This window comes from Ictalurus punctatus, chromosome 22 (assembly GCF_001660625.3).
Source record: "Ictalurus punctatus breed USDA103 chromosome 22, Coco_2.0, whole genome shotgun sequence".
NCBI lineage: Eukaryota > Metazoa > Chordata > Actinopteri > Siluriformes > Ictaluridae > Ictalurus > Ictalurus punctatus.
In genome coordinates, this window is record NC_030437.2 from 11,459,200 (window position 1) to 11,479,631 (window position 20,432).

General features: G+C 35.6%; 1 protein-coding gene across 1 annotated transcript in view; it reads right to left on the reverse strand.

The window, feature by feature from the left end:
- Nucleotides 1-20,432, reverse strand: part of sv2ca (synaptic vesicle glycoprotein 2Ca) — a 36,747-nt gene that overhangs the window by 6,115 nt on the left and 10,200 nt on the right. The window contains exons 3-8 of the mRNA XM_017452555.3: nt 17,534-18,196; nt 11,612-11,792; nt 9,760-9,911; nt 2,079-2,212; nt 1,287-1,376; nt 89-199 (exon numbers count right to left, since the gene is read on the reverse strand). Coding sequence (XP_017308044.1) covers nt 89-199; nt 1,287-1,376; nt 2,079-2,212; nt 9,760-9,911; nt 11,612-11,792; nt 17,534-18,122 — 1,257 coding nt within the window. The 5' untranslated portion in view covers nt 18,123-18,196. The remainder of the gene's footprint in view (nt 1-88; nt 200-1,286; nt 1,377-2,078; nt 2,213-9,759; nt 9,912-11,611; nt 11,793-17,533; nt 18,197-20,432) is intronic.

Below are 20,432 nucleotides of genomic sequence, written 5' to 3' on the forward strand. Positions count from 1 at the left end.
GAAAGAGAAAAGTTATGGATAGGAAAATTAGATCCAAACATCCAAAAAATCCATTTGTGTTTAAGGTAAACCAGTCAGTCATTCTCACCCCATAAAGTTCTGTCTTCACTCGGAAAATAACTTTGGACACAAAGTTACTGGTCTCTGGGTGCATTTCCACAAACTCGTCAATCTGTTTTGGGATTTTAATTCTATTTACCTACAAATAGAAACAAACGGAAAAAAAGAGAACCAAATTTTTAGCTGTTTCCTCCATTTATTTATTTATTTATTTACTGAATTAATCATATTTTGGGGTTCAGAATATAAAGGAGAGTAAAATATTCTGAATGGAGGACTGGACAAAAATCCCTTTACAATTGTCTCCATGTTGCAGTATCATTATAGTTCAAGACTCACTGCTGTTATTCTCTCCAGAGCAAACAAAACCACAAAATATTAAATGTATGTGAGCAAATAATTATGATACTTGTGTTTAGAAGAAAAAAAGCAATACTTAAATAAATTGCACTGCTTAAATATTACTCTATAATGTCCAGTATGCGATCAAATATCAACTTATTGCATGTTATTCTGTTTTTCAATGTCACCCCCAATCAATTATCTCTTAAGAGCAAGATTTGCATACAAAATTATTTAATACTTATGTAGTTTACAACTATTGAAGTTAGTTTAATATAAATTAAAAGAAATCTACTTTAAAATAATTTAAATTAAGTTTATATTAATTTTTCTTTCTTTTTTAGCTGCCAATTCCTATCCACTAGTCAGCGCTCTCCTATCATACAACAGCTACCAAGCAGGGACAATGGCTAAGACATGTGAATCTTTTTGAACTGCTGCTCATGTTGTGTCACAGGGTAGTGTAATACTCTCAGAGGAAAGCACTATCTGCCCTCTTCCACACACATGAGCTCACAAATACCCATGATTGGCTAGTTTTGCTTTGATTGACAGGGCGAGAGAGTATGCCAATAAATTTAGCTCCCTTGGCTCCTGGCCATGGATGATTGTGGCATATATATATATATATATATATATATATATATATATATATATATATATATATATATATATATATATATATAATATCCATATCTAGTGTATGTGTATGTGTATGCTAAGCCCTGATAAAAAACTGACTCTCTCTTTACACGGCCTCTCTGCATATCTGTGAATGACACAAAACCTCTGGAAGCTCACATAACAAGGCAAGAGATGAGCACTAGCACGTTTCAGCAATGTCATCATGCTAAAACACCTAATTTATCGTCAGCTCAACTCACAGTGAAGACTTTTTCCGGTTGTCCGCGTGCTCTCATGTTGGTGTCGTGGATCTGCTTGAGGATCATCCAGGCCTCATCGTGCTTCCCCACCTGTGGGGATTAGTGGGATTAAACACCTTGCGTGCTGGTTGACAGCTTAACTTCAAAGATAACTGTTTTCCTTTGTAAGATCATTTATTTCTAATATCTTTATATGGTGCATTGAGCATTGCAACATAAAGACAAGATGTGAAACATAGACTCATGATATGCAACAACACTTTGATACATTTATAAAAGGATAAGTTATTTATGGTTATACCACAGCTCTGGAAGGTTTATTTTAACACAATTGTTCTAATGTGTTAGCATTCTATAGTAACAACTTATACAGAGACTTGTTAACACATAAACAGTTTAAAAATGTGTGTAATGGTGGATATGGCAACGTTTTCTGTAAGGAGTCTGAAATAAAGCTATAAATTAAATTGTTTTCTGACATGGGAAAGTTTTCAGGATAGGCGGTTACTAGGTAACATACAAGATGCTTTTTTTGTCTTATTAATTTCAGTAGACAGAAAAAAGAGGCTGATGATGGAACAACTGTTTCTATAGCTATAGCATAAGCGGTAACAGGAACTAACTTGTTCTGTGGATGTTGTATGATTATTATTCCTAAGGAATGAAAAGTAAGAGGAATGAAACTGTTACTGTTATTGGAATTTTCTTTCCAATAACAGCACATCACATCATGTTTAATTGTTAAGATAAAAGATCCATAGATTGCACCATACAGTGCCCAATGCTCCCTACCTCTAGATAGAATCTTGGACTTTCTGGCATGAAGGTGAGAGCCACCACAGAACAGACACATGGCAGAGCACACACCACTACAAATACCCTCCAGCTGTGGAACTGATATGCCGAACCCATGCTGAAGCTCCATCCTGAGGAATATACAAAAGTGGTAATATGACAAAATGAAATAATATATGTTTTAAAGATACACTTCACCTATACAGTAGAATATGTTAAATCTTATTAATAAAATACAATTATTCATTCATTCCAAGCAACAGCTGTGCAGTTCAGTGTTAATATCCAAGTGTCTCTTTGGGTGTGTTGGAATTTGAATTCCCTCCCAGGTTTTCCCTTCAGAAATAGTTCCAAATACAATGCCTTTAAATAGCAGGGACCATAAACCATCCAAATAAGCCTTGAGGAATCCTGAGTGGACACAGAGAATTCACATTATTCTGTTGACTCACACGTGAGTGATTAAACCCGTTATTTTGATACAGGAGTTCTAGCAGAGGCACCGCTATAGGACAGAGCAGAAGGTTAATACTGTGAAGACTGAACATGTCCAAGTCCATGAAATTATTGCTGGAACTGCTGGAAAATCTTCATTGGTACAACATCTGCCCTATCTCATTAGTATGTCTGCGACTCATTATAGTTTAAATAAATGTACCTTGATTTCAATCAGAATGAAGAGAATTTTCCTATCAAGAATTCAAAAGAGAAAGAGGAAACAAGAAAAGAAGGAAAAGAGGAAGCAGGACAGTGATAAGTAATGGATATAAAGACAAATGAATCAAGGATGAGAACCCTAAGCCAAAAATGTATTTGCTATCATCTATCATTACACTGTAGAAAAAATAATAAAATAAAAAAAAATGTAGAAATACAGCCAAATTACAAAAGTAACATAACTTGTTTTTGTTTAAAAAATAAATAAATAGCAATAATATAAAACATAACGCTTTAATGAAGGGATGTTGGCAATGTAGGGCAATGTAAAGTGTTTTATGGAACAGTATTTTCTCAAGCCCATCTTCAGCATAGCTAAGAAAACCAAAAGTACATGAATATGTTAGTTTTAGATTTGAATATGAGAGCTGACTGGTTTACTAATGCTAATCCTCGTTTAGTTGCTAGCTAGCTAACGTGAACCAACATGGTTAAGAATATAGTACATTATTTGATCAATCATTGCAAGATGATCATTGAAAGCTTAGAAAGCTAAAAAAAGTACCCACTTAGCTAATATAGCAGTTTGATAGGGTGTCTAGCTAGCTCACTAATTTGCAAGCTAATGCTAATCCTCATTTTGTAATACAATCTGAGTTGTCACCATACAATGAGGTATAATACAGTGTCTTCTCAAATTTATGAGGAATTTTGGATTTTTGACATATGAGAATTTGGAATTTTGTTTTATAAAACAAGAAAAAAAAAACTGTATTTTGGTTTATGAAGGAACGTTTTAATTGGATTTTACTGACCTCACCCAAAAAATGTCTCCAATTTACATGTACTCATGTGCCTACAAAATGTTGTTAAACTGCAAATTCACTTTTTGAAGAAATATCGATTGTTCAGACAACTCATTCAGTGGTTTTACTCTGAGGTTGTGATTGTGTTATCATTTTATCCATCCATCCATACATCTTCTATACCGCTTAATCCTTTTCAGGGTCGTGGGGATTCCTGGAGCCTATCCCAGGGAGCATCGGGTACAAAGGGTGGTACATCCTGGACAGGGTGCCAATCCATCGCAGGGCACAATCACATACACACTCACACACCCATTCATACACTACAGACACTTTGTGTTGTCATATTATTTAATAAATTATGTACTTGAATACATACTATTTGAATATTTTTTTATCCTGTTATGTTTATTAAACATAGCCTTATGTGCATTATTGTCATTAATTAGATTTAATGTATTGTATAATTAGAATTACCATTTTAATGGATTTTATTAGAATATGAAGACCACAATGGAAAAATGATCAGGGTCACAGAATTTTCCATTTAAAATAAAGCCATGCTAAGGAAAAATGATCACAGTCCAGTCACATGACCGAAATCAGCCAATAGGCTTTGGGTAATTCTGAACGCCCAGCTGAGTGAATTTCATTGTTAATTTACTGTCAAATTTCTTCAACATATCTCATTAGTAATTGCCCTAATATTAATATGAAAATAATATAATAATATTCATAATTAATAATTAATTAATATAAATATGAATTAATATTAATAATTAATAATTAATAATATTCAAGTTGAGATTTATGTATAATGTATATTCTGTGAGTTTTCAGTATTTAATTGATGTTGATGATGCTCAGTTGGATAAATTAGTATAAGTTCATCACTGTATTACTGTGAATACCCACGAAAGAAAGATCAGAGTCTGCACAAGCATTTTTTCATGCTTCAATTAACACAACAATAATGGCTGTTAACTTTTGGTGTATTCATAAAGACTATGAATGGGCCTAGTGAACATATCATCAAGATTTTCTCTGTTCTCAACTATTATGACATAAGAAGGTTCTGAACTTTTAAATTCAAATTCTGGAGTTCAAGCATAATGTGACTCTGATCATTTTATCATTGGTGCCTTCATACACACACACACACACACACACACACACACACACACACTCACACACACACGGTACATGGCTGGAAACCCTGTTGCCAGTATCTTACTGTAATTTTACAGGAATATTTTTCACAGTGATAGCTCTAGTACCTGGACCTTTTCTCTTTTTTTCTCAGGTATGAATACTAGAGATTAGAGTAAATGTGCCTATCAATGTGATCTCAAGGACACTAATGGTTAATCTTCTACAGAAAAGAGCCACAATAGGGGTCATTAAAATGATACGTAACACTCACAGAGGCCACTCTGTTCCTGCATATGGAGGGAAAATGCAGCAGCAGCATGCAGTGAACAGAGACAAGTTAATGTGATGTATTTTTTAATTAGATGGGTGCTTTTTTCCTGCTCCCACTTATTTAATTCACTCCACAGGGACTTCCTTGTTCATTTTTCACACCATGTCATTTGTTCACTTTTGTGTCTTAGTCAAATGCCAGAGCATTTGGAAGTAAAATTCCTTTTCAAGAAAAAATGTGTACAACTTAACATCAGAAAGATATGTGAGGAGTTTCTCTTTATTAAGTTTATATGTTAAAAATAAGTTAAGCTGAAGGTACAGTATATAATACCTTTCTCAAACTAACTATAATAACTAATAATGATAAATTATTTACAAAATATATTTAAGAAAAAAAAAAAATATATATATATATATATATATATATATATATATATATATATATATATATATATATATATATATATATATATATATATATATATATAAAGTATAAAACTGTTGTAGCCCTGTTTAATATTTCATGGCATATAATAATAATAATAATAATAATAATAATAATAATAATAATAATAATAATAATAATAATAATAAATTAACTCAATAAATAAATACAACTTTGGTGTGGAAATATTATGGTATAAAGGATGCTTTTGTTTTCCCACACAGAAGAAGGTGCTTAGGACAAATGTTGAATTACATCCTAAATTAAATATGAATCTACATTAAATATGGATGTAATCCCTAGCTGCTGATTGTATTTAATATAAGAAGATGTTAGATGATCAGATCTGAGCATGCTCAAAATAAGTGCTGAGATCTTCACCCAACAGGGGGTAACATAAGCACTCAATAAGTAAACACAGTGTCAGATCTCCAGAAACACAAAGTTCTAAGGACTAAGCTCTAAGGGCATTTCTTAAATTCATCCCTTTGTTCCATTTATAGTGATATAAACAGGGATTAAGTAGTTTTCTAAAATGTGTGTGTGTGTGTGTGTGTGTGTGTGTGTGTGTGGTAAATATGAGCAAAAAGGCTGTGAAAAATTGTCTTTATTGTATAACCTGTTGATATTTTGTTTTTAAAAAACCCTCAAAAATATTTTGTTCTCATGGATTTCAAACAACTGCATGCAAAACACAGGTTTATACAAAAAAAAAGGAAATATATATTTGAAGTATATTCCCATTGATATTTTACTTTTTTTTTTTTTTACTACACCTGGGTGACTAGGAAAAGGAAATTGTTCAACCATGACTTCCTATTTCACAGGGGTATAAATATGAGGTAACACATAGATCGAATTCCCTGAGTCATTCATAACAATGAGTAAGACCAAGGAATATAGCTGTGATGTGCAGCAAAAGGTTGTTAAACTTCACAAAATCGGAAAATAGCACAAGCAACTGGAAATGTTATGAATCAACTTGGAAATGGACGTGTGCTTATACTGTCTTAACGCACTGTGAAGAGTGTTGTGTGTGCAATTATTTGATATCCATGAGAGTATGTTTATGAATTTTTTTAAACAAAAGATCAAAAGATTAAACAATAAAATAAATTTTTCTCAGCCTTCTTTGCTCATATTTACTAAGGGTGCCAATAAGGATGCACATGGTCAGTAATAATACTCAAATAGGCTGTGACATTCAATCAATGATTGATCAGTATAAATGGGTCCAAAGTATGCCAAGAAAATATTTCTCACACCATTACGACCTCCACCATCCTGGACTGTTGACACAAGACAGGTTGGGTCCATGGATTCATGGCTCCAAATTGGGTGCCAAATTCTGACCCAGAAATCGCGATTCATCAGACCAGACTACGTTTTTCTAGTCAACAGCAAGTTTTGGTGAGCCTGTGCCCACTGCAGCCTCGGCTTTCTGTTCTTGGATGACAGAAGTGGAACCCGACGTAGACTTCTGTTGTTGTAGCTCATCCTCCTCAAGGTTCAAGAAGTTGTGCATTCTGAGATGATTTTCTGCTACCACAATTGTAAAGAGTGGTTATCCGAGTTACTGTAGCCTTTCTGTCAGCTCGAACTGGTGTGGCCATTCTCCATTAATCTCGCTCATCAATAAGGTGTTTCTGTCCACAGACTTGCTGCTCACTGGATGTTTTTCTTTATTGCACCATTCTCTAGAGTAAACTCTAGATCAGCAGGTATAGACAACAACATGTAGGAATTGGTGACCTGTATCTGTATCCCAGATTACACTGCAAATTAAACCAGCTGAATTTTTACTTTTAGTTTCCTAACAGGAAAGCAACAGCAACAAGAGTAACATTTTCAAAAAGGTATTTCTTGATGTTTATATTATTGTGTGATTGTTAAATGCTGAAGTGATCGATACAAATTTCCCTTTCGCATCTCAACCAGAAGTTTAAAGTTAGCCTTTTAATTTCTGTTTACCTTAAAAAGAGAAAAGGGAGAAATTTTTATTTAGAGATTTCACTCCAAATCCAATGATGCACGTTCTGCCTACCTTTACTCATCACTTTGATTATCATCCACATACGTCTCTGTCTCACCACCTTAGGTGAAGGTCAGTCGTGTTAAAATGTACTTGTATAGTTGATGCCCCTGAATGCAAATCAGATGCAATGTAGGGGTCAAACCTTATGTTGGTGTTAATAAATAATTAGTATTCATTTGTTCTTTCTGTGGATCTTTTTTAAATACATTATGAGTTCTTTCATCACAAATTCTTCCTCCACACACTTTTGAACTGTACTTTATTTCTTGGAAAATTACTACAACAGAAACCCACTGATGTGTGGGAGTTGAAGGGGTGTTTTTTTTTTCAGGGCTGAGGGGAGGTAAAGCAAGGAAATGATGAGCTCCGAATAAATCCAGTGACATATTCAGTCTTTGATAAATTATACATGGATGGCTTAGAGTGGGTGTTGAACACAGAGGGGGTGATGGATGATGGGATGTTTCAAGCTCGGTGTTGTGTGATTAGTGCAGTCTGCATTAAAAGAAACAGAGAGAAAACAAATGACCATATGTATCATCTCTGTGCATGTATGTTTATGTGTTGTTGTAATTGTGTGAGGCAGCAGCAGACACACCCAGACAGCTCGTTTCACCATGTTATTGGAAATCCCATTACATGGATTATGTATATAATTGACTGAATGCATGGATGACTGAGTTGGCAGCAGGCGGCTTGCCTTCACTTTTTTTTTTTTTTTTTTTTAATGTTTTATAAAAATAAATGATCGAGAGGTAGAGCAGCTCATATAGTACAGCTGAAGGTGAAGGTGCAAACCACCCCCACAAACACCCCCCCCCCCCCCCCACACACACACACCCCTTTGCAGCTATTGTGATGTGAAATTTTGCCATATCAAGCAACCCACTCAGAGCTAAAGGAAAAGAGTGCTGCACTCTCCTCCCTCCACTCCCCCAAAAAACAGAAAGTGGTGAACATTTTAGCATAAGAAGTTTTTATTTTTATATTTATTTATTTCCAGGCACAATTTTTTACATGTGCCTGTATATAAGTTCATACACACATTTGTGGGTGTTCAGATGATGACAACAAGGTGTCGATGTGCACACGCAGACGTGTGTGTACATAGGCAAATGAACGATGCAGTACAGACCTAAAGCATCATGAAGACAAATAGTTAATTCTTTATATTCGCTCACTCCCTAAGGCTGTGTTAGCTATTTCATGTGCTGCCTGTGTTATTTAGATGGTGTCACACAGCTCGGCAGAGGTGAAGAGCCAGCGTGGAGCATGTAATGGACTGTTTAAGACAAATTCGGTGGTTAACACATAACCATCCATCACCAGCATACCGCTGGGTGCTAGTGAGATATCTTGCCATTCCGGGAGCTTGCCTTTACACCGCTGTTGGATACTACTGCATTTCTGTTGATCGCAAAAGCAAGCGGGATCAGCTGTAGCATGCTTGGCACGTAGTTGAACACGGGTGCATTATAGGCAGTGGACAGATGAACAAAAGAGAAAGAAAAGACAAAGGGATACGAAGAGGAAAAGAGAACATTTGAGCCCAGCTTAACCAACTATGACTAAACCATCACTACATGCTGATCTCCATCTGGTCATTTCTCACTGACCCCTAGCATCCTGACTGGTATTGACACAGCCTTATATACTATAGGTTTCAAATCCAACTAACTGTGGGCTCATAAATCATCCTCAACCTGCACACTGCTTCACTAAACAAGGGGAAAGGGTCATATTATTATAAACAAAAAAAAATGCTATTAATAAAAGAAGAATGCATATAAACCAGCAATCAGGCTGAACGTCTCTTCCTGTCATATACATTATGCCTGTACTATAGTTTCTCCAATGATGAGTGCAGCTTATTCCCAGCATTGAAATCTACATAAATCACAGTGTTTTGTCTCCTCCCACAGGAACACCCTCATCCTTTAAATATCCTGCAACATGCCTGGCACCCATTAATCACTTAACCTAAAGTGCTGCAGCTACACACACACACACACACACACACACAGAACATGACCAAAACATGACCTCAAGTTGACACAAATTTATATCTTCCCTGATCCGCCACTGTAGCCTACACTAATGTAGGTTGAAAATGAGAATATATGGATTATTCAAGGTTATATTAGACCTATGTAGCACATGTATGTATCAATTTTAGACTCACAATGCTCTATATAATGTATAATTGCAGCATAATCATTATAATGCTCTTTCAAGCAGTAAACCTTTCCTCAATGTAATAAAGACAAAACAAGCAAAAATTTGCAAATGTTCATGAACCTCCTCACTTACCATAATGAGGTATGATAGCCCAGGCCATGGCAGAAGCGTAGATTTCCCCAATCATCCAAAACATGCAGAGCCAGCTCAGATGCTCACCACGTTTCTCCCTTGCTAAGACTTCGGCATAGTAAGAAAACACAATAGGTACCGTCCCACCAATCCTAAACAAGATCCAAGAAAATGGGTGTGGTTCAGAATATAGTTTAAACCAGAATCCTGTACATTCATTGACTAATAGATAAAAGACGCAGTCTTTCTGCTATTTTACATAAAGTTTGACTGGCCTTCAATGTGAAATTGCTTCTCTTACACTTCACGCTTAGGCCGAAATGTTCTAGGTGTCAAGTGCTCAGGTGTCGAGTACTATTTTTAAAAAATCTTTAACCATTAGCACACCTTAGCATTAAAAAAAATCCACTCTGAACAATTTATATACATTAAAAAATAATTTAATTAATATGTGATCTTGAGTGGTGTCCAAGATTTATTTCATGAACCAATAATTTCTCATGGGAATAATTAAAAAATACAGTACCAACCAACACCGGAATCACTAAACATTTCAATATAAACAATTAAATGTTTTTTATTTTATTTATTTATTTTTTGTTTTTTTGGTTTTGTTTGTTAGTTTTTCTTTTTTTTGGGGGGGGGGGTATTTGTCATTTGAAAAGTTACAAAGGTTAAGTTTAGGTTAAGGGTTAGGTGTGAGGTTAGCATTCGTGTCTCTCCTTATGACTTCATTTATATGAACTGTAATGAAATCCGACTACAAATTTGTATGTATGAGATTTTCATGGGATCGGGGTGCTAATTATTTTTTGTATAGCATTGCAAAGAGGTATAGTTAATATAATTCCATTTAAGTTATAGTTTACTTAATTTTGAAGAAAATTAGAATGGTTATATTCATCCAGCAAGTGATTTAAATAATATATATCTTATTTCATATGCATATTTGACAGTAAAAACAGCAGCAAACTAGCAAAAAGAAAGACAACATTAAGTCACATACACAACATTCTAATTATCATTCATTCTATCAATATCATTCTAATGACGCAGGTGCTGTGAGTTGAAATCCACAGTCTACTTCTAGCAGTCACAGAAACTGAGAAGCAGGAAAGCAGCACTGCAGTGGCTATTGATCTAAGCAGACAAAATGTATTATCTGTCCAAAAAAACACTATCTCCTAAAGCAAAGGAAAGGTATTTTCATTTAGAAAAGATTTGATAAAAGATCCCAAATAGATCATTTCTCATGACACCTTCAAGAAACTAGTGTCCAGACTCAGAGAGTAACAGTCAATATTGTTTAGCATGGCTGTATGTTTCTTACATGTGTCTTGTTGTATCTATTTGTCACCAGAGTAAAAAAAGTAAATTACATATAACAATGTCATGTTATACCCCTAGATTTGGGGTATTGTTTTGTCCCAACATGACATGAGAATCCAGAAGGAACTAGTCAAAATGCAGAGACCAATCACATTCAAATTACTGACAAATGTTCTGTCCCATTTAATAGTTATTGGATGTATATTCATTCAGGAGTTTACATAAATCAGAAATATAACTTTTCACTTAAGGGCCCTCAAAGGTGCATTAGGTGAGATTAGTTCTTTTTTTCCCCACAACATTTGAATGATTTTTTTTTAACTCCTTGAGGCCACTCCCCCATTCACACCCATGTTCATCAAGCTCCACCCCTAGGATCTTAGGTAGCAGGTAGAGTGTCTAGAAAATGACTGAAAGGCTTAATCTATTTTATGTTTTCAGTGTTGTTGTATCTTTCAGTAGCAGCTCATTAACACTTACAGAAAGCATATTGAAAGTTCAGTAGGGGGAACAGAAGACTCACCCAAATCCTGCTATCATACGACAGAGTAGGAAGAGGCCATAGCCTTGTACGAAGGAAGACAGGAAGGCAAAGAAACCGTTCATGGACATGCAGATAAGCAGACACTGCCGCCGGCCCACTTTATCAGCCATGCCACCCCAGAAGAAAGCCCCCACCATCATCCCCACGTATATAATGCTACCTACAGAGTGGGAAAGGGAGCAGGAAAGAAATTCTCAGACAGGAAAATACACAAATATAGAAGAAGCAAAGCTTTGGAAAAGTGGCATAGTATCACACAAAAAATACACTGGGTTGGGTTTATTCTTTTTGTCCTGCACTGTGTAGTATATTATAATAATACTTATTTTATAAGTATAATTCAACTATGCATATTTATTTTTTAAGTATGCATACTTAAAATTGTAGTATGCATGCTTAGTTTTTTAGTATGCATACTTAAAATTGTAGTATGCATTTTTAAGTATGCATATGTACTTATTTTTAAATATGCATATAAACTTTGTGTCCATACTTAATGGTTATTAAATACAATGTCGTGTATTCTCATGTAGTCTCATGTAGTCTGCAGATTCACTAAAGCATGTGCTACTGAGCTCCCCTTATAAAACACAGACATTAATGTGCAGATCAGGTTCCTTTGCTCAGGGACACAGAATGAGATTGCTGCAGTCACTATGCAGAGTCAGTCTGCTTCCCCTGTCTCACTGTAATAAGTACAGTCCCCGCCACTAATATTGGCACCTTTGGTAAAAATGAGCAAAGAAGGCTGTGAAAAATTGTCTTTATTGTTGAACCTTTGATCTTCTGTTAAAAAAAAATCAAAAATGCTCTGCTCTCATGGATATCAAACAATTTCAAGCAAAACACAGGTTTACCCCCAAAAATATCTTTGTTAAATATAGGTGTGCAACAATTATTGGCACCCTTTTAGTAAATACTTTTTGCTACCTCACTTTGCCAAGATAACAGCTCTGAGTCTTCTCCTATAATGCCTGATGAGGTTGGAGAATTTCCTGTGGGGTGTTAAGGTAGTGCAGATGCTGGAGGGGACTACATTCCCATACTACTACATTTTCCCATCGAGGGCTGAAAGGGTAGATCATCAACATAGCTCAAAGCCACACAGGGGGAATGCATAGATTACACTATAAGAAGTGAGGAAAGCAGAGAATGCAATGAGAACAGAAGGCATGAGGATGAGATGAGAAGGAGATGAGAACAGAAGAGAATAGAAGGTAGCTGAAGTGATGAGACAAGTATAACAGATCAGAAGAGATGAGAGTTATCAGAAGAGATGAGAACAAAAAAGTGAAGAGAACAGAAGAAACAAAGATGAAATGAGAACAGAAAAGAGAACATAAGAAATGAGGATGAGGCAAGAATAGAAGACACAAAGATGAGACAACGAGGATGAGAGAAGAGGAGGAAGAGATGTGGAGGAGTCATGAACAGAAGAGAAGAGATGAGCAGAGATTAAGCCAAGAAGAGAACAGGAGAAACAAGGACAAGAAACGAGGACGAAATTAGACAAGGATGAGAACAGAATAAAAAAGAAGACACCAGAAGAGAAGAGAAGAGAAGAGAAGAGAAGAGAAGAGAAGAGAAGAGAAGAGAAGAGAAGAGAAGAGAAGAGAAAATTTTTCAGTGCGCTCAAATCCTCAGAGAAAATCCTGGATTGGAAATGTTTAAGCTCTCTCTCCCTTTCTCTCTGTTTTTTCTTCAAACTGCTTATCCAAGCAAGTCTGTCAGTTGAAATATTGAGTATATGGCATCAGCTTGCGTACTTTATTAACCTTTTTGACACTCTAGGTCTGTCTTTGTGTTTACTAAATATAGGAGAGGCACAAGTCATAAGCACATGTTCATAGTAATGAATATAATAATTAGGAAAGAGAATTAAAATGCCAGGTGACTGATGGCTGCTGCTGAGTAAATCACTTAATATCTTACAGGCACACTCACACACACACACATTCACATATGAGTCATTTAGCTGTAATCTCTGCAGTTGTGATTTCACTGCAGTTTAGCCATGCTCAGCTGCTTTAAGGAAAGCGAGAGAGAGAGAGAGAGAGAGAGAGAGAGAGAGAGAGAGAGAGAGAGAGAGAGAGAGAGAATAAAAAGGGTAGATGGAGAAAAGCCTTCTGGCTCTGTGACAGAATTAATGGAATTGACTTCACAACCCGCTCAAAGCACAGTCCATTATTGTAATTGTATAACATAGCAACTTTCTTTTTCATTTGCCTGATTTGCCTGCTGTAGTCTGTTTAATGTTCATTTCTTGATTTAGCAATGTAGGAGTTGGATAATTAAATGATTTCTTAGTGAGCACATGATAAAGGGGTTCAGTGTAAGTTACACTGAGAAAAGCAGAAAGGTTGCTTTTTTTGCAGTAGTGAAACAATTCATAAAATAATCTTTTCCCACCCACTTACCCTTATTTCTTTAACAAATGTGACTGTCTTTTTTAAAATTACGGTCAATATGATCTCTTATCTTCTGTATTCGTGTTTCTAGAGTTGCTCTATTGCAATAATCTAATTTGATCTTCAGATATCTTTATTTGATCTCATTTTCTTTAGTCTACTACATAAACTTGCATTTACAGTACTGTGCAAAAGTCTTAGGACTTTTTTAATAGAAATTTTGCCATAGATGCAAAAGGTATTGTTGTCTGAGTAACAAAATATACAAAAATAGCTAATTTAAGATTACTTTCCCCAAAAGATTTATTTGTTTCAGAGAAATGTTTGTATGTCAGTAAAGAAAGTAATTAACTCTTTACCGTATGGTGTGTCACCATATGGCAATAATGGATTTCTCTCCAATTTTTTGATAGGCAATAATACACAACTATTATTTCCCTATATGTAAGTGGAAAAAATGGGGCTTTCATTTTGACATAAGAAAAAAAATGCCATCATACATTTTGTGTTATTTTTGACTATATGACCATTTCCACCATTGCACACTGTTTCCATATGGCAAGAATTTACCACTTGATTTACCATTTGATCTAATTCAAGTAATAAAAATCCATAAAAACATTTTTAATGTAAATGTAATAATTCATGCAGTAGAGGGTTAAGGATTACACCGTTTTACAGATTTTAAAAAAAAGATTATCATCGGACCAGTTTGGGAGCTGAAAGGAAACACATAATTTATAATAAAATATGTACATTTCAGCTTATTATTATTATTATTATTATTGTTGTTGTTGTTGTTGTTGTTGTTGTTGTTATTATTATTATTATTATTATTATTATTATTATTATTATTATTATTATTATTATTATCATTATATTTACTGCATATATCCCACTGTATCATGTCTCATCCTACACGTTATTCAAGTTATTCTAGGCTATCCATAATTCAGACTTGCAAGAAGGCATACCCCAGTGCTATAGTACATACATAAACGATTAGCCCCCCATACAAACAGAATCATATGCAATTTTTTCCCCTTATAATAACTTAAATATTTTATGAAAACCTATTTTAAACTGTGAAAATTTATTTGAAAGGTAATACGTGTTACGAATACATAAAATGTGTATTTAAGTATTTGTAATGTGTGTAATTATCTGCCACATCATGGGAATTTTTAATTCTCCATTGATTATGTCTGTCCTTTCTCTTTGCTGTCCATTACAGGACTTTTCATACAGATGGAGAATGAGACAGAAAAAGACATAGCACTGTCTGAATTGGAGCAGGGGAATAGAGTGGGATGAAAGAAGATAGGATGTGGCAAGAGTCCTAGACCATGACTAAGATGTCAGCAATGTTAAAATGCTGATTGATGTCTGTAGAAACTACAGAGAAACTGATACACAGCTTTTGATTTGTCTCCAGTGCCATAGTGTAGATTTCTGTTTGATTTATAACTCATTCGAGCTGTGAAAATTACTTTTCCATTTTCCCCAGAAATATTATTATACAGATGTAAATGGTTTCATTAAATATTTAAAATTAGGGCATAATTAGTTACACTGCAGTATCCTATACTGATCACTATCAGTAAGTAGAGGTCTTAGGACATGTTTCATCATTATTTTGAATGAACAATTAGGATGCAATTAAGGTTACAGTAATCACCATGCACATTTTAGGCACTACATTAAAATAAGGGGTCAAGCTATCAAAAAGTGGTCATAATCCCAATAAACAAAAGTCACTGAGATAAGATTAAACCCTCAAAATGAGTTTCCTGCAATACATCCGGAGAAAGCCGTTACATCTCCGTACATGTTACTGAAAATAATCAACTGATTTCCGGAACAGTTTAACAACAAAAATCTGAGAGTGGTAGAAAAAAAGAGAGGACTGACGAGTACTGGTTTTACTGTTGATATCAAATGGCAAAAAAAAAAAACCCTTTATAAATCTTATAATAAATAACAAAACACCATTAGCATTAGCGATGGTGATGGTGTCTCTAGCGGCTATTTCTGTCTCCTTTCCAAAGACCTAAAAAAATCCCCTCATGTGATGAAGATCTTAAATCTGAAAGGGCAGGATGCAGCACTGGTCACGGGTGGCCACACAAGATTATGTCTTAAAAGCCAGTGACAGAGGAAGGACAAAGCAAGAGGGGGACCATGAATGAAGGGAAGCAGAGTGATGCCCACAGGGCTCTACCCAGACAGACTGGGACATGGAGGAAAAAGTAGGAAAGAGAGAGAGTTTTGGGGTCAGATCTGATTAATCAGGAGCAGCAATAAAGCAAACGTTATTGACAAGAGAGACAAAGACAAAAGCTTCCCTCTGAATAACACTAATAATATTTTTTTGTATAAAGATGCCATTAATAGTAATTAGTAAGTAATAAGTAAGTAATCAATTCCAGCATGTTTTTTTTAATGATCTTTCAATTAATAAGGACATGCAGTATGCACATATGCATGTCTCTAAGTCTAAATTCTCCAATAAATCACAATATATGTCACCAAAACAACATGGAAAAGTTTTTAATTTACTTTTGAATCTTGCCTAGGCTATCTGTAAAGATCACATTGGGTATGGAGCCAGTTTAACAAATGCAGTAATTTTACCCAAAGCTAAGTGTGATTTCCTCACACAGTGAATGTCAGAATTTAATCAAGTTGCTAGATATATATGTGTCACAGCAAAGCAGTGTCAAATTGTATGTGATGCTCCTGTATTTCATGTGGTATCTCCCTTTTCTCTCTTACATTACGGTCCAGATACAACGTATAACCAAAAGTTTGTGGAGACTTGACCATCACAAAAATATGTGCTCTTTGAACACCCCATTCCAGATTCCCCACCACCACTAGTCAGTGTTCAAGTTCATCCCAAAGTGTTCAGTGGGGTTGAGGTCAGGGCTCAGTGCAGGCCACTAAAGTTCTTCAACTCCAACTTCGGGAAACTATGTCTTCATAGACCTCACTTTGTACACAGGGTTATTGTCATGCTGGAACAGGTTTGGGTCCCTTGGTTCCAGGGATGAGAAATCTTAATGCTACAGCACACAAAGATATATATATATATATATATATATATATATATATATATATATATATATATATATATATATATATATATATATAGTTGAAGATGTTAAAATTTAATATGAAGGGTTTTCCCAGGCTGCCACACATTCTGCAAGTTTTCAGTGCAAAGACTACTAATGGATACATATCCAAGCTGTTGTCATACAAAATTCTAAACAATTTCATTGAATTTCATACCAATCCAATCATATGATGACCATTAACCTCATACATTTCATCAACCTAAACTGATTGCGACATTTTGCATAAAAATTGTATGAGTGAATTCATGACATCATGTTGATCTAACCTCACAATGTGCCAAATCATTAAACTTCATGTGTGTCAGTGCATTATGTATTAGCTTATCATGTTTCTGCATCAATGGATATCTTACCTAGCCATCCAGCGCTTGAATCAGGCGTGCACATATATGTTTCAGCACTGGGCAGCACAAAGCCAACTATGAAAACCTCCACACCATCAGACATGAGCGCTAACCCAAGTGTGAAGTACAGCTGCCACTGGAACCTGCCGTGGCCGCACTCCTGGATGATCAGCTCATACTGCTGTGCCAGCTCCTCCTCATCTGCTTGCCTCTCACTTTCAAGCTCTCTACGGTCTTTAAGGCCATCTGCTATAGTCTGCCCCAAAGCCACATGTCCATCCCTGTGCCCAGATTCAGAGGGAATTCCTTGGTATTCACCCTCATATATCTCATCCTCTTCATCATGACCTTCGGTGGCATCACTGGAACCTTCTTCATCATTGGTTTGATCACCTGTGTAGTTGCCCTGAGGCGGGTCATAGTATTCACCGTCATTTTCGTCCTGGAAGCGGTGATAGGCACGGCTGTTTGAGTACTCCTCTGATGCTCGGTCAACCACCGTGTTGACCTTCTTGGCGGCTTGCCGTTTGGCCTCCCTCACCATATCTTTAGCCCCCTTCATAAGGGAAAGGTGGTCCTGGGGGTCTGTGTCATCCATGGTGGAACTGAAATGGCGGGAGATGGAAGTTATCACAGTCGGGCCGCAAACGCCTTGGCTATCATTGAATGGACCTAAAGAAAAAGTGAGGAGAAGGTTCTTGTTTAAATTACTGGGAAGTCAGATTATAGTTGATTTGTCCAAGTGTATTAAAGACATCAGTAACATTGTACACATTATGCATAAATTCCCTGAAAAAACATTCACCTAATTAACTCCATGTCTCACAAGTATTATACTGTCTTAGGTTTTGAGAAATTTCACTCTCACTGTTTTATCACACTGAAGAAGCAAAAATGTTAAATCTGCTCTAGTTAAATAGTAATTTGGTATAATGTGCTTGCCCTAACAAAAAACTCAGATAAAACAAGAAACAGGAAAAACAGACTCTTAAACCTTACCTTGACAGACAGAAAAGCTGCTTAAATGAGTGCCTATGGTATATGTAAATTACTTTTTTTTAAAACACAAAGCACAGATGTCCTTTAGGGTCAGTGGGGGTCACTGAAGGCATCTTAAATTCTTTCGCAGAGAAAACAAAATCTCACCATCTACTGGCCAGTTTTTGTCTGACTGACAAATTTCGAGCTTATTCTGTTTCTTCTTATTATTCTGAACCTGTTTCACTCCACACATGTAACTTTACAGAAGAAAGAAGTTTTCCATCTCACATTGTCTTTAAAACTTATCAGACATATTCACAGTGCTCAGTGATGCTGCAGTCATTTTTTGTCATTTGCATTAACTGTGATCAACATGCTTCATCTCAGAAAGTAATGACCACCACTGTATTGTCTTGGGTAAAAGTGGTCACATGATGTAGTGTTCCACAGATGATAGAGTGGTTCTTTATGCTGAACATGGTGTGGTGATTTCATTGCAATGAAAAAATTACTTTATATTATGGTATATTTTTAAAGCAAGTGGTATATATTAAAGAAATCATTGAATAATCAGTATATTAAGGTCAAGCAATCAAAAGTAAGATCCAATCATGTGTACCCAATGTATGAGCTAAAGTCAGTGAGATCACTGGGCTTCCATTCTTCAGAGCGCCCATTCTTCAGTTACAAAAGTATCTTTTTCTTCTAGGCTTGCTTTGTTATTTCTCAGAAAAATCACCCTCTGCACCTGCATAGACACTGAGTTTGTATTCGGTCTTTTTTAAGTTTGTATCTTATTTTTTATTTATTTTTTTTTTTTTTACAAGTTTGATGCTCTTAAGATGTATTGTTGAAATCCTTGAGGTAAGCCAGTAAAATAAAGAACTTCTTTTAAAAAAATAAGCTGACTGCCTCCCATTTAAAAAGAAAAGAAACATAATTGTGGCGAGTCATCAGAAATGTGATCAAAGAAATGTGATCAAAAGAAAACATGGGAAAACCTAGCCTAATGAGATCATTGGATTAGTATTGTATAAGAGCAGGAGCATTGATTGTATGCATCAGACAATCTGCAGACATCTCAGCTTTTATGATTCTTTAATAAAAGTCTGATTTTTGGTATCTTAAACCTCTGGACTCTGAGAGATTTTTATTTTGGCTAAGGTGCTTTTCCATGACAATATATCACACTCCTGTTTAATTCTTACAACTAATTGGTCCTGATTCAGTTTCTATGACAGCGCAGTCTACCAATAGTGTCAGATGCAATTTAAAAAATAGGTTTACATGAATATATTCAGTGTAATTTAAACATTATATTTTCTATAGTAACTCAATTCTCAGGGACCTGTATGGGGGATACACCATAATAATAAACAGATAAAAACAATTATTGGGAGGAGCACCATATAATCTACGAATTGTCTGTGACAGCATGCCTCATTGTGTTTTATTCCTTTCTTGTCAGTGGTAAAATGCCTAACGTTAAACTAAATAAAAAATAAAGGCTGTGTGGTTTCCTCAAAGACACAGAAGCATGGTCTAAATGTTCAGATTTGTACTTTTCCCTCCAGATGATGCTCTAACAGAATCTGATTCAATCAAAAGGCCACAGTGGGTGACTTTTCATTGTGTGCTGGTGGGATGCAGAGTGGTCTGGCAGGGAAGCCCTCCATTATGTGCTAGATGGATGTAGAGTGGCTGTCTGTCAGCGAGGCAGTGAGGCAGAGCGCTGTGCTTTCTCTGACAGCCCTGATGAGCCTCACCACTAAGGCCACAATAAAATACAACACTTTTTCTTTCTCATGCTCAGAACTTGGGGTAGAGGGTTTAGCTAGTTAATTCTAATTTGGCATTCTGTAGAGTTTAATCAAACCATTGCTGCTGTTTTTCAAGTTATAAATATAACTGAAATATAACATAACTG